This window comes from Papaver somniferum, chromosome 11 (assembly GCF_003573695.1).
Source record: "Papaver somniferum cultivar HN1 chromosome 11, ASM357369v1, whole genome shotgun sequence".
NCBI lineage: Eukaryota > Viridiplantae > Streptophyta > Magnoliopsida > Ranunculales > Papaveraceae > Papaver > Papaver somniferum.
The window spans coordinates 5,883,816-5,896,761 of record NC_039368.1 but is presented as its reverse complement, the minus strand read 5'-3'; the positions used below and the strand labels follow the sequence as shown (position 1 = coordinate 5,896,761).

The following is a 12,946-nucleotide window of genomic DNA, read 5'->3' as shown; positions in this document are numbered from 1 at the left end:
GAGTCTGTCTTGTCTTGAGAGTCTGGATTATAAAACAAAGCTCAGAAACCAAGGCTTCTCCACTGGCCAAAAACAAACTTAGCAGGCTTTCATTGTCAGCACCACCACCTCTGTCCTCTCTCATCTTTACTTCTTTTAGACACACACACCCTTATCTGACTCATGTCAGTCAGACAACAGATTTTAAAAAAAAAAAAGATAAAACACACTCACACTTATCTGAAAACTCCATTCAGATAAAAAAAAGTTGTATTTAAGAACTTTTATTGTGAGAGCTTAAATATCTCTGATAGCAATCTGACTTCACTTACTCAACTCACCGAACCAAGAAAAACTTTTTAAGCAGGAAAAACAATAAATCTAAGTGTGTGAAGACTTGAATCAGCTTTAGTTTTGTTTTTACATTCAGAAATGGAATATGATCATCTGAATCAATGGAGAAACCAACAACATCAGTTAGAACAGGGTTCTGCAGCTAAGATACCAAGACTAGGAGTTGATTCTGATCATACTGAAACTGCTCTTCCGTTGTTTGTACCTGAACCATCTGCTGTTAAGATCAGTAGTTTGTCAGCATTTCCTGATTCATTAACTACTGTTGCTGCTGCATCTCCTTACAACAGATTCCCTAGTAAGTTCTCTCTTTTGTTCTTCTTCTGTTTCTTCTGGCAAGATTTGAATCTTTTCTGAAAAATGGGTTTTTTTTTTTTTTGAACAGGATTGGGAGGTGGGTTGTTCAGTATATCACAACGGCAAGAACTAGAACTGCAAGCATTGATTTTCAAGTATATGTTAGCTGGTGCTGTGATTCCATCTGAGTTGCTTCATTCCATTAAGACGAGCTTTATTAATGCTCCATCATGTTGTCATTATCCTCATCAACAACTTTACCAACATTACCAACCTGCTGCAAGTAAGCAAACAGCTTGATTTGTTTCATTTCAGGGTTCATTTCTATTATTTGAAGTTGTACTAATTGTGATTTGATTTTTTTTTTTTTAGTGATGCAATCAGGGTATTGGGGTAGAGGGTCAATGGACCCAGAGCCAGGGAGATGCAGGAGAACTGATGGGAAGAAATGGAGGTGTTCTAGAGATGTAGTTCCCGGTCAGAAATACTGTGAGAGACATGTTCATCGAGGCCGAAACCGTTCAAGAAAGCCTGTGGAAATTCCCACACCCGCTGCAGGTGTTGGTAATGGTGGCGGCGGTGGAGGTGGCTTAAGGATTGCAAATGCTACTATTGCTTCTTCACCGGCTTCAATGATGTCTGGCGGTTCTAATTTTAGTCTTTCCGGGTCACCTTCTATTGAGCTTCTTCACCTTAATCAGAGGTACTAAAAAAGCTTGCTTAGATGCCTGATTTTACACACTGATTTTTAAAAATCTATTTTGTTTCGCGCTTGTAATTTGTTTATTGGATTGGTTGTGTTCAATTTTAGGACTCTGTTTTGTAAGTTGTGCAATGTTCATTGACATTATTTTCTCCGTAGATCTTCAGAGAACAGAGTAGGAAACCATGACAATAACATGTCCGGGGAGGCGAAACCTGATGGCCAGGTTCTCAGACATTTCTTCGACGACTGGCCGAGATCGAACCAGAAATCTAATTCAAGTCCAGCAACTTCGACGACCTGTCTTTCAATTTCAACTCCAGGGAACAACAACCCGTCATCGGATTTCAGCTTAAAACTGTCCACCGGTAATGTAGACGACCGAGAAATGAATGGCGGCGGAGCTGAACGGCGTCAAATGAATTGGGGTGGTGGTTGGGGAACACATCAAATGAGTTCCATGGGAGGAGGACCACTTGCCGAGGCATTACGTTCCTCGTCTATTACTAATTCATCTTCACCAACTAGTGTGTTGCATGAACTGCGACGAGGTTCCATTTCTGAAACTAGTAGTGTGAGCACCTGATTGTATTAATCATAATTTTGTGATGTTTTAAACAATTAGAATTCCTTGGTTTAGCTACGGTGTCTCATCTTCTGTAAAGAATGTTCTTTTCCAGAAATTCGTTTCGTGTTGGATTTGTTTTACCTGCCATTACTTTTGATTCTCATTTATTCTGCTGCTGCACTATGGACCTGAATTTGTTTAGTGTAAACTTAATAAATTGATATGGAATTTGGTTAAATTCATCATCTTCTTTGGAAGTTGAGGTACTTGATTCCATAAGCGAATACAAGGAAGAAGGCAAGGACGAAGCCGATGTGAGCTAAAACAACCCATTTCAGGAAGTCATATTCAAAACAGAGATTATCCTTCAAGTAACTTTGTCCTGTTGGATTGACTAGCATCCCTGGAATCTGCAACTCGTTGGTCCTGTCGCCGACCTGAGACGTCACTAGACCGTAGAGAGTCCAGGATAGAGGTGATGCCCAGTAGTACCACCTCCACCATATTGGGATTTGCTGCAAATACCCAAATACCAGATTGAAGTAGTGTAGACAAATAATATTAGTAGGTAATATACAGGGGAGTCGTAAAACACTTACCGTCACTGGAACGAGGAAACAGGAGAATAGATTCCAGAAACCTAAGAAAAAGGACATAGCTACGGCAGCAATCCCAGGAGCGGGAGTCATGACTACGCACATCATACCGTACATTGTGAAGTAGATGAAGCACATGAACATGAAGTATAAGAAGTAAAAGAACTTGACTGCCGTGAACGGAAATCCAATCATTGCCAAGACCATAAGACAGTAAATGAAGCTTTGGATGAAAACATAGATCACTTCAATAGCCACCTGCAAAAGAAGATACTCAAAATTAGTTCCCTTACAATTGAAGCTTCAAGTTCGCCTCGGGCCGTGAATCGCAGTTCAGCAGCCAGGAAAAAATCCTTAGGAAGCCTCTTACCTGTGCAAATGCGTAGGGCAATGGTGCGTACATTCCTGCAGCTCTTTCGCGATAGAAAACTGTTCTCTCAACTGACACAATAGACTGAACAGTATTCGCGTTACCCGCACCAATGAATAGACAAGCAGCATACATAGCTCCAAGAAGATTTTGCAGATCTTGTTGTTTAGACCTGCAATAATATATAAAAAATAAAACGAATTAAGCTCCATACACGAATTAGACTCTTCGCGTAGTAGTCCTAATTTCCACGGCTATCCATATAAAAGGCCGGAACACTTACGTTTGGTCTCCTTTGCCCCAAAAGATGATACCAAACAGAACACCATTCACTAATGTTGTGAACAATCTGCTTGCATTATATTTTGGGTTTCTCCAATATGACCAATGTTGTTTCCAGAAGCACATTTTGCATTGAGTGATATAGTCTTGAGAGTACTCTGTCGGGAAGTGAAGGTCTTGGGAACCTGGTGTAGGAGTGCTTAGCTCTTTGATGCGTTCCTGATTTTCCCTGCAAAGCAATAAATATAACGGTTCGATATAACATAAGAAATTTATAGTCTGACATATAAATATATTCCATCCCACTTACTTATAAAGGCTGGAATTGGCATAAATTTCTGCAAAATCTACATCAAGATGAGCCTCCGTAGAAGCAGAACTAACTTCGAGCATCCATGTAGCAGGATTGTATCCATCCCTAATCTTTGGAACTCCTGGGATCGCCTGCAAAATGTCACGCACCGAAATAGTCACTATCTTTATACACTGACATGTATACTTTTCTAGTGTCAACTGCAGGTGGGAAAAAAAATGCTTAAAGGATACTCACTACAAAGTATTCTACAAGCTTGTGTGAACGGGTGCCAAGTGAACCAGCATAAATGACTTGCCCTCCAATCTTCATCAATAAAAGCTGCAAGCACAACCATGTCAACTCAGAAGGGGCATCGTAACAGCTAACTCCAGGAGAAATTATAGAAAATCTTAAATCAGACCTCGTCAAAAGCTTCAAAAATGCCAATACTAGGTTGATGGATTGTGCAGACAACAGTTCTCCCTGTATCTACTGTATTTCTCACTGTTCGCATCACAATGGCAGCAGCCCTAGCGTCAAGGCCTGAAGTTGGCTCATCCATGAAAATGATTGATGGATTAGCAACCAACTCTACAGCTATGGTTAGTCTCTTTCTCTGTTCAGTTGAAAGACCATCTACTCCTGGCATACCAACTAGAGAATTACTCAGTGGCTGTAACTCAACCAAATTCAGGACCTCATCAACAAACATCTGAAACGTGACGAGAAATGAATACAGTCAGTACATTCTAAGGGTGTTGAGGATCAAACAATCCAGTGATAGTTCCTCTTCTCATTACGGAAATGGGATTCATGCGAAGCACATACCTTTCGTGTTTCCTTCTTTACGTCAGCAGAGAGACGAAGCCAGGCTGAGTACAAAAGAGATTCATAAACTGTAACATGCGGTGAATGGATATCATTCTGTTCACAGTAACCACTAACTCGAGCAAATGTTGCTTGGTTCTTCGGGTATCCGGAAATTGTAATTGTTCCTTCAATGTACCCTCCTGTTTTCCTTCCTGCTAGAACATCCATCAAGGTAGTTTTTCCAGCACCACTAAGACCAACTAATGCTGTCAGTATACCAGGTTTGAAAGCCCCACTAACATCTCTTAACAACTGGAGACGGGTTTCATCAATTCCTTGGTTCTTCACTTCCTAGTTAACAATAGGCACACAATGAGACATGCACATTTTTGGAACTACACATGCCATATAAGATATCTTCAGCGCAAAGCTTGTGGTTAACATGTGATGACTTACAGCAGGCATATCGACGTAATAATTGACATGGTTGAATGCAAGTGAAAGAGGCTGGAAAGGTAAAACCATCCCTCTTCTTGTTTCTGAAACATTTGAACCAACAATATCTTGTAGACTGATATCCTTTGAACTTTTCTTACCATCGTCGTCCTCGTACGTGTTCAAAGCCTTAGAGTCGCCAGAAGCTGTAAATCAATTTTGCCTTCTTATTTGTAACGTCTTTTGCCTTTCATGTCCACATCCATTGCCGAGCTGGAAATCTCCATATATGCCGCCACTTGGTGTCATCTCGAGTGTAGCAGCATAGTCATCCCATCTTGGTTGCTTCCTCTATTTCTTTTAGGGTGATAGCTGACGACCTGCATCGTCTTTTGACTCATGGTCTTCGATGATCCAATTGTGGTATTCCAAAGACTTAAACCTAAAATCAAGTGCACATTTGAGACGGTGAACCACAATTACAAACAAAATAAACACAATAAAAAACCAAACAAAGAGAAGATAAGACAGACGAAAAATTAAAGTATCTATAACAAACATCAACAGCCAGGAGACGGGTTATATGCCAGACTGTAGGAGAATACTGGCCTAGCATTTAACAACCAAAATTGTACTGCAGATAAACAGTCTACTTAATACAACTACAGAAATGACTAAGATTCATAATTCAAATCAATGCAAGAAAAAGAAAAGAAACAGGGTATTAGGAAGACTAATTACCCGCGGTACATCTAAACAACAATTCATCAAGAACTCAACAGTATATTTTGGAGACTAATTGCCAATACCTTTTAGTAATTTGTCTCCCGGGTTTTGTTTATAAAAGAGAAGGTAATCTTCTTCCATCTATCGGTGCTTCAACCACAAAAATTTACTTCACGTAAAGTTACAGTTGGTTTTCAAAAGCCCCAGGAGCTCTTTAAGAAAACTATTATCATAGTAACATCTAGTCATAAAACAAAACAGCAAACAAAGACAGAAATACTGTCCCCGACAATGATTTTGTACTTAAGAGGATGCGGAAACTTGTACTCATCGAACTAAAACTAACCTTAGCTAATGTCTCATATGCAAATTGTGATGTATGAAAAGAACATCATTCATCGCCAATAATTTTATTGTATTATCACTTGCAGCTACAGCTAATAAGGTTCCCTTGAAGCGGATCCATGGGCTTGGCTTGAAAACGCAAGATAGAAAGATTAAGATTTAGGCAATTGATAAAAAAAAGAAACACTAAGACTTAGGCCACAACTGTCAACATTCAAAAAGATGGTTATATGGTTACATTTTAAATAGAATAAAGTAAGAACTCACTGGTAGGCCTCCATCAGCATCAATAGCTGTTAACAGGTTTGTGTCATCCATATCCCAAATGCTGGTTATAAATTCATCACGAAAACCAAGCACAGTCTTGAGATAGCTTCATCATGGGTCACCAGTGTCGATATCCGGCTGACCAACAATTTTTTCAATATCTCCTTTAGGCAGAAATTCATGGAGCGGTGAGTCTAACAATCGAATTGTCACAGTAAGACCTACACACCCGTTAAATTTAAGTTAGAGATGACCGTAGATTTGATGTTGTTCACCTTAAAGTAAACCACTAGTTAATAACTTTTATGGAAGCATAGTGGTTAGGAGAATACCATCCAATGCACGGGAGATGCCTTCAAAGTCAGATCATTGGTAGCGCAAAAGCAAGTCCAATGCCACTTTTCTGTGTTCCACCTTTCCCGCAATTATCATTTGTCTAACAGCCTTCAATCTATGATCCGAAGTAAATGATTATTACACCACAAATGAACATAGTGAAATTAAAAAGGTTCGGAAAGCAGTGCTATTATGATGTATTCAAGTAAATAGACAAAAAAGCCACATTTACCATGTGCTCTGTCCTACAAAGTCCGATCCGCTGAGTAGTGAGCACCATTGTATCTTGTTGTTAATGTATCTTCAGGAGTGTATGCCATAACCTATAGAGCAACCACATTAGTCCAATTGAATCTTTACTTAATAGTCAATCTTATGTTAAACTTTGGGGTATCTTGATACCCATTTTCCCATTTTTCTTTATTGTCTTATGCCAAATGATAAACATGTCTTATTTCTTTTCAAATCATCCTAATTGTAGTGAAACTCATAACTATTAGTCCATCTCTACCACTCCCCACCACCTCTGGCTACTCATGTTAAAATACAGAAAGAGATAGTCCAGACGGATAAATCTACAATGGGATTAGTTTCAAAATGGGGGACTGAGCATACAAGTTTCTTCCATAAATTCCTTCTATCTACAGTCTTTTTAAGTGTTACTGCTAACTATACGTAATTGCTGATACTTACAGCGGTAAACTTGGTTTTTGCAGAAGGAACTGCTCTCCCAATCTTCTTTCTTAGAAAGCTCTCACGGAGTTGAAAACAATGGCTTTCCGATATCATGAACAACAGCCAATAATACTATCCAGATGCAGACGCAAATTGAGCTTCTTTTCTAAAATTGTGTAGGGCCGCATTTTATGTCTGTTCTTCAAAATTCCATCCCCGTAATAAGCTCAAGTGCTTCAGTTAAAAAGAAAATCTATTAGCACACATCCCAACGACTAATGCACAGAAGTACTTTGGATGTAAATGAAAATTATGCGCTAAGGTTTTATTTTATTATGATGCTGCAAAGTTGTACATATACTAACCCAAATGTCGGCTTTGAGATTATCAGTTTCCATTGTTTGAAGTTGAAGAAGTACATCTACAAAATCAACCTTCATTTCATAACTCATGCTACTGTAAATGGTTGTCCCTCGATTAGCCTCGTGACAACAGCCGCAAATTTCTTTTTCTTGAGAAGGAACATTCTCTTGTACAGGGCCTCAAGATCAATCTCGATAATGTAAATGAAAATGAAAAATGTCAGCCATTCCATTTACAAAGGAATAAAGAAAGATATCAGTCTCTTGTACTGTGAATTACTGGGGCAACACTTACCTTCTTGATTACATCTTGCGCCACTGTACAATATGCTCCTAAAAGGGTCAAACAAAAATTCAGAAACACGAAGAACAATGTTGTATTCTTCAATAATTTGCTCTGACGAAACATGGAAGAATTCCATAAGCTTGACCTTTCACAACAATACCATCACCTGCATGCAAACTTTGTATTAGTATTCTATCTTTAGGCAACAGTGGCAATAAAAACCCAACAATCGTCGGCTTTTCCTGTTTTTGAACCTCGTTTTTGGCCTAAGTAGTACAATATATCAATAAAATTTGGAAATTTGGGTTTTCTGTACTTAATCATTATCATGAAAAATACAAATACTAGAAACACAAAATTGGTGAAAACGTAGAAATCAATTTGAAACATAAAATCAGATTGAGTTGAGCTTAATCATATAGGCCTGCTACAAAACCTAACAGTAGAAATCATAGTATCACCGTATTGAATGACGAAACCCTAAAATTGGAATGTGAATCGAGGAAGACAAACTATGGAAATGACTGTAGATGGTACAGATGAACAATCGAATACCTGGAAGTACAACATTAGTTTCTCCGGAAACTTAAACGTCTCAGAGATTGGAGAAGAGAGGTGGAGGTGGTAGACAATAGCATGAGATTTCTTTTCTTGTCCGAATGTTTTAGGGACGTCCTCAAACAAGCAAAAGAAATCTGAAGTTATAAGCAAAGGAATTCTTTTTTTGTTTCTAGAAATTCGATTTTTTTTTTACAAGAGTGCATCCAAAAACCCTCAGTTCTCATGGTTTGCCGGTTTGGAAAGAATGAGATCGCTATAGCTTGGATTTCTGATTTTCCAGAAGGAGAAATCAGAAGCGAAAATCAGAAGTAAAAACAAATGTTGATTTTAGAAGTCGTTTTGAAATTTTACACCCAAATTAATTTCTTACTTTTTAACTTCTAAAAATCAAAAGTTATTTTTGGATGTGTATCCAAATGAACTAGGATGATGGGATAATACCATAGCCGTCTATCTTAAAATGAATAACTTGAACTTAGAAGTGCTATTCATCCACATTAAGTGACGACGACCCGGTAGAGATAACTTTTCAGCGTAAACTAAGAGTAACAATTTTATAAGACTAGGTCTTACAGTCCTTCCCAATTTGTTCCCAAGTCACTTTCCACGTCAGCTTGGAAAGAGCCTAACTAAAGAGATGGTTTTATATTTGTATTGTGGACCAACAATGTTTATCCAATTATTTTGGACAAAAGAAACAGAAGGTCGACTGTTGTCCGTTTTCTACTTTATGTCCCCATTTATGCAAATTTTAAGTCAAAACGGATAATGATATTTATCCGTTATATAATAAGTTATACGATTTTAAGCAAACACCCCTTCTTTCTTTGTGGACCCCACTAAGTTACGAGGTTTTAAATATAAAATCGGCTAATTATTGATTTCTGATGCTTCTGTTAATAATGTCTTTCGGAGTTGGTATGGGGCAACTTCTCGGCTTCTTTAGATTACTTAATAGTTTAGAATATTTATATCAAGCAGATGGATTTACCTAAGCCCAAGCCAGAGATATTCTATTAAAGATAAGTTAGAGGCGTTACTGAAGGAAAAGAATCTGGAACCGGCTATCCTACCGTCCACTCTCGGAAAAACGCTAAGATGAACTCTGACTCACCAAGTATTTGATATAGGTTCCCCGTTTTGTACTTTTTTTGAAACGGATAACAGTTATCCGTTCGCAAGGTATTCCTATAGGGATGCCCAGAGAATAAGAAACATGAGGGGGAAAATACTATTTAGACGGTGTTTTTTTGGAATGAGAAACCCTTGGGAATCTCCACTAGACCGCGTCTAAAAGAACAATCACTCATACAATGGGCTTCCATCACCCTAGAATATTCGTACCAACTAGTCTTCGCCAATTGCCCTCTCCATAGTTGTTACTTCACAAACGAACAATTCCGGGCTATAGAAAGCGACAATTTTATCGTTGTTCAATGTAGATGCTCATATGGTAGAAATCAACTTCACAGACACGGTATATAATATCCATCCATAAATCAAAAGTTATTTTTCCTTTTATAGATCTTGGAGTGTTAGTATAAGATATGTGCATTACCCGACAACAAGATATCGGCAATCCACTTTTCCACGACGGTTAAAATTATTTCTTTGTCTATTACTAACCGACTTTATCTTTAAATTAAGTTTAAGTATTCTTTTCCAATCCCATGATATTAGATTAGGGGCTGATATGGACAATTTTTTGAGACTTTTCAATTTTTTAGGTACCACTCAAAGAAAACGAAATAAGATTATCATGAAGTAAAGTTAAAAATCCTTATTCACATATTCATGTTAATGGTTAAAGTGTCCTTTCAGTACTAGGGACCAAGCTTGATAGTATTAGTCGACAAATATCCAAAATTCCCTTTCAATACTATAGGTCAAACTTAATATTATTATTAGGCAAATATTGAAATTCAATTAAGTGAATTGAACTTAAAATATTAGGTCGGTTACTGTGGAGGTGGCAAACCAACACATATGCCATGCCAGGTATTCTAAAAAATTGGTCGCCTCATTATGATAAAATTGTTAGCGATAGAGTCACAGCCGAACGACAGAGACTACATTGTTGGTAGTCGAAACTCGACCGCTAACGGCCGAGTATAAAAAGTTTACAGTTTAGCCAAAACTGTTCGGTGGAGATTCCACCGCTTAGGAGATAAATGATCTAATGGCTTGTGTACTGTTCGGTGGAGATTCCGTATTGGCGTGTTTTAGCCAATTCATACGGTGCTTTTGTTATAATGATATCTTTAAATTCAATCGTTGGAATGTAATGAAATTCGAGTATGTCGTAGTTTAACTTGTTATAGAAGTACAGTAAAATTTTCACGCGGATCAGGTCACGTTTGCTATTGCAAAGCTTGCACAATATATGACTATGGTCTGCTGAGTTTAAATCCCGAATAGGGGACTGATTCCTATTTATCTCATTCTCCGCTTATCGGACAAAGCTGAAATTTTAGTATGATGTTTGTATATATGAAGGTTTACTACTGTAGAAATTTCATGAAGTTCTGATCACTTTAGGTACACCAAAGTGTGAGAAATCCGGAACTGAATTCTGTATGCACGTATTGAAAGTAGTCGGGTTCTGAGTAATGTATATTTTTAATGAACCATTGGAATGCAATGATTTTTGAATGTGTTGTGAAATATTGAGTTGCAAGTGTACCATAAAAATTTAAAGAGAATCAGGTAAGTATTAGTACTGCAAAGATTGGACAATCTGAAACTGTGTTTCGGTGAAACAGAATTCCTTTGCAGCTATCTTCATAATTTGTTATGTCATCATGCATTAATTGGCTTGCTACTTTGCATGGGTGTCATTGAGAATCACTATCACTTGTTAAGTCATATTATTTAAACACATACTTCTCTTCTATTCTATATTCCAAAGTTCAATACAGTGGCGTACTTCATTCCGTATTGGCGTGTTTTAGCCAATTCATACGGTGCTTTTGTTATAATGATATCTTTAAATTCAACCGTTGGAATATAATGAAATTTGAGTATGTCGTATTTTAACTTGTTATAGAAGTACCGTAAAATTTTCACGCATATCAGGTCACGTTTGCTATTGCAAAGATTGCACAATATATGACTATGGTCTGCTGAGTTTAAATCCTGAATAGGGGACTGATTCCTATTTATCTCATTCTCCGCTTATCGGACAAAGCTGAAATTTTAGTATGATGTTTTTATATATGAAGGTTTCCTACTGTAGAAATTTCATGAAGTTATGATCAATTTAGGTACACCAAAGTGTGAGAAATCCGGAACTGAATTCTGTATGCACGTATTGAAAATAGTCGGGTTCTGAGTAATGTATCTTTTTAATGAACCGGTGTAATGCAATGATTTTTGAGTGTGTTGTGGAATATTGAGTTGTAAGTGTACCGTAAAAATTTCAAGAGGATCAGGTAAGTATTAGTACTGCAAAGATTGGACAATCTGAAACTGTGTTTCGGTGAAACAGAATTCCTTTGCAGATATCTTCATAATTTGTTATGTCATCATGCATTAATTGGCTTGCTACTTTGCATGGGTGTCATTGAGAATCACTATCACTTGTTAAGTCATCTTATTTAAACACATACTTCTCTTCTATTCTATATGCCAAAGTTCAATACAGTGGCGTACTTCATTCCGTATTGGCGTGTTTTAGCCAATTCATACGGTGCTTTTGTTATAATGATATCTTTAAATTCAACCGTTGGAATATAATGAAATTTGAGTATGTCGTATTTTAACTTGTTATAGAAGTACCGTAAAATTTTCACGCAGATCAGGTCAGGTTTGCTATTGCAAAGATTGCACAATATATGACTATGGTCTGATGAGTTTAAATCCTGAATAGGGGACTGATTCCTATTTATCTCATTCTCCGCTTATCGGACAAAGCTGAAATTTTAGTATGATGTTTGTATATATGAAGGTTTCCTACTGTAGAAATTTCATGAAGTTATGATCAATTTAGGTACACCAAAGTGTGAGAAATCCGGAACTGAATTCTGTATGCACGTATTGAAAGTAGGCGGGTTCTGAGTAATGTATCTTTTTAATGAACCGTTGGAATGCAATGATTTTTGAGTGTGAGTGTGGAATATTGAGTTGTAAGTGTACCGTAAAAATTTCAAGAGGATCAGGTAAGTATTAGTACTGCAAAGATTGGACAATCTGAAACTGTGTTTCGGTGAAACAAAATTCTTTTACAGCTATCTTCATAATTTGTTATGTCATCATGCATTAATTGGATTGCTACTTTGCATGGGTGTCATTGAGAATCACTATCACTTGTTAAGTCCTCTTATTTAGACACATACTTCTCTTCTATTCTATATGACAAAGTTCAATATAGTGGCGTACTTCATTCCGTATTGGCGTGTTTTAGCCAATTCATACGGTACTTTTGTTGCAAGGAGTTGCTAAGGGATTTTCTTTGATTAAAAATTTGGCTAAGTAGCTCTGCGTGTTAGTACTGTGTAATCTAGTATCACATTTTTTTTATCATGTTTACATTAGACTGTTTGGTGTTATTACTATCCTTGCTTTGTTAAGTTCTAGTATTAGTCTAAGTACTAATGTAGCTAACATGTCACACCATAGAATGGAAAAATCCAGCCAACCTGCTGAAAACAACAAGAAGAAAAAGAATGTTAGGAAGAATAAGAATACGGAACCGGAAACG

At 37.4% G+C, this 12,946-nt stretch overlaps 2 protein-coding genes across 5 annotated transcripts; one reads left to right on the top strand and one right to left on the bottom strand.

The window, feature by feature from the left end:
- The first annotated feature begins 300 nt into the window (after positions 1 to 300).
- On the top strand, positions 301 to 2,041 carry LOC113322856 (growth-regulating factor 3-like). The gene is made up of 4 exons (XM_026571029.1): positions 301 to 631; positions 719 to 913; positions 1,003 to 1,333; positions 1,493 to 2,041. The coding sequence occupies exons 1-4, from the start codon at positions 412 to 414 to the stop codon at positions 1,917 to 1,919; spliced, it is 1,173 nt and encodes a 390-aa protein (XP_026426814.1). The 5' UTR covers positions 301 to 411; the 3' UTR covers positions 1,920 to 2,041.
- A 57-nt stretch (positions 2,042 to 2,098) lies between these two features.
- Positions 2,099 to 8,518, bottom strand: LOC113322855 (pleiotropic drug resistance protein 2-like). 4 transcript variants are annotated; one of them, XM_026571025.1, is made up of 18 exons: positions 8,242 to 8,518; positions 7,696 to 7,852; positions 7,404 to 7,591; positions 7,057 to 7,272; positions 6,596 to 6,686; positions 6,360 to 6,478; positions 6,028 to 6,248; positions 5,762 to 5,889; positions 5,499 to 5,565; positions 4,711 to 5,131; positions 4,273 to 4,605; positions 3,866 to 4,156; positions 3,700 to 3,783; positions 3,460 to 3,593; positions 3,151 to 3,378; positions 2,868 to 3,039; positions 2,501 to 2,755; positions 2,102 to 2,416 (listed from the first exon to the last, which is right to left on the bottom strand). In XM_026571025.1, exons 10-18 carry the CDS (start codon positions 4,777 to 4,779, stop codon positions 2,144 to 2,146), a joined length of 1,839 nt encoding a protein of 612 aa, XP_026426810.1. In that variant the 5' UTR covers positions 4,780 to 5,131; positions 5,499 to 5,565; positions 5,762 to 5,889; positions 6,028 to 6,248; positions 6,360 to 6,478; positions 6,596 to 6,686; positions 7,057 to 7,272; positions 7,404 to 7,591; positions 7,696 to 7,852; positions 8,242 to 8,518; the 3' UTR covers positions 2,102 to 2,143. The 4 variants fall into 4 exon arrangements, with proteins under 4 accessions (XP_026426812.1, XP_026426810.1, XP_026426813.1 ...); XM_026571027.1 differs by lacking the exon at positions 5,499 to 5,565 and having other exon boundaries at positions 2,099 to 2,416; XM_026571028.1 differs by lacking the exon at positions 5,499 to 5,565 and having other exon boundaries at positions 4,851 to 5,131.
- Between the last annotated feature and the right edge of the window lie 4,428 nt (positions 8,519 to 12,946).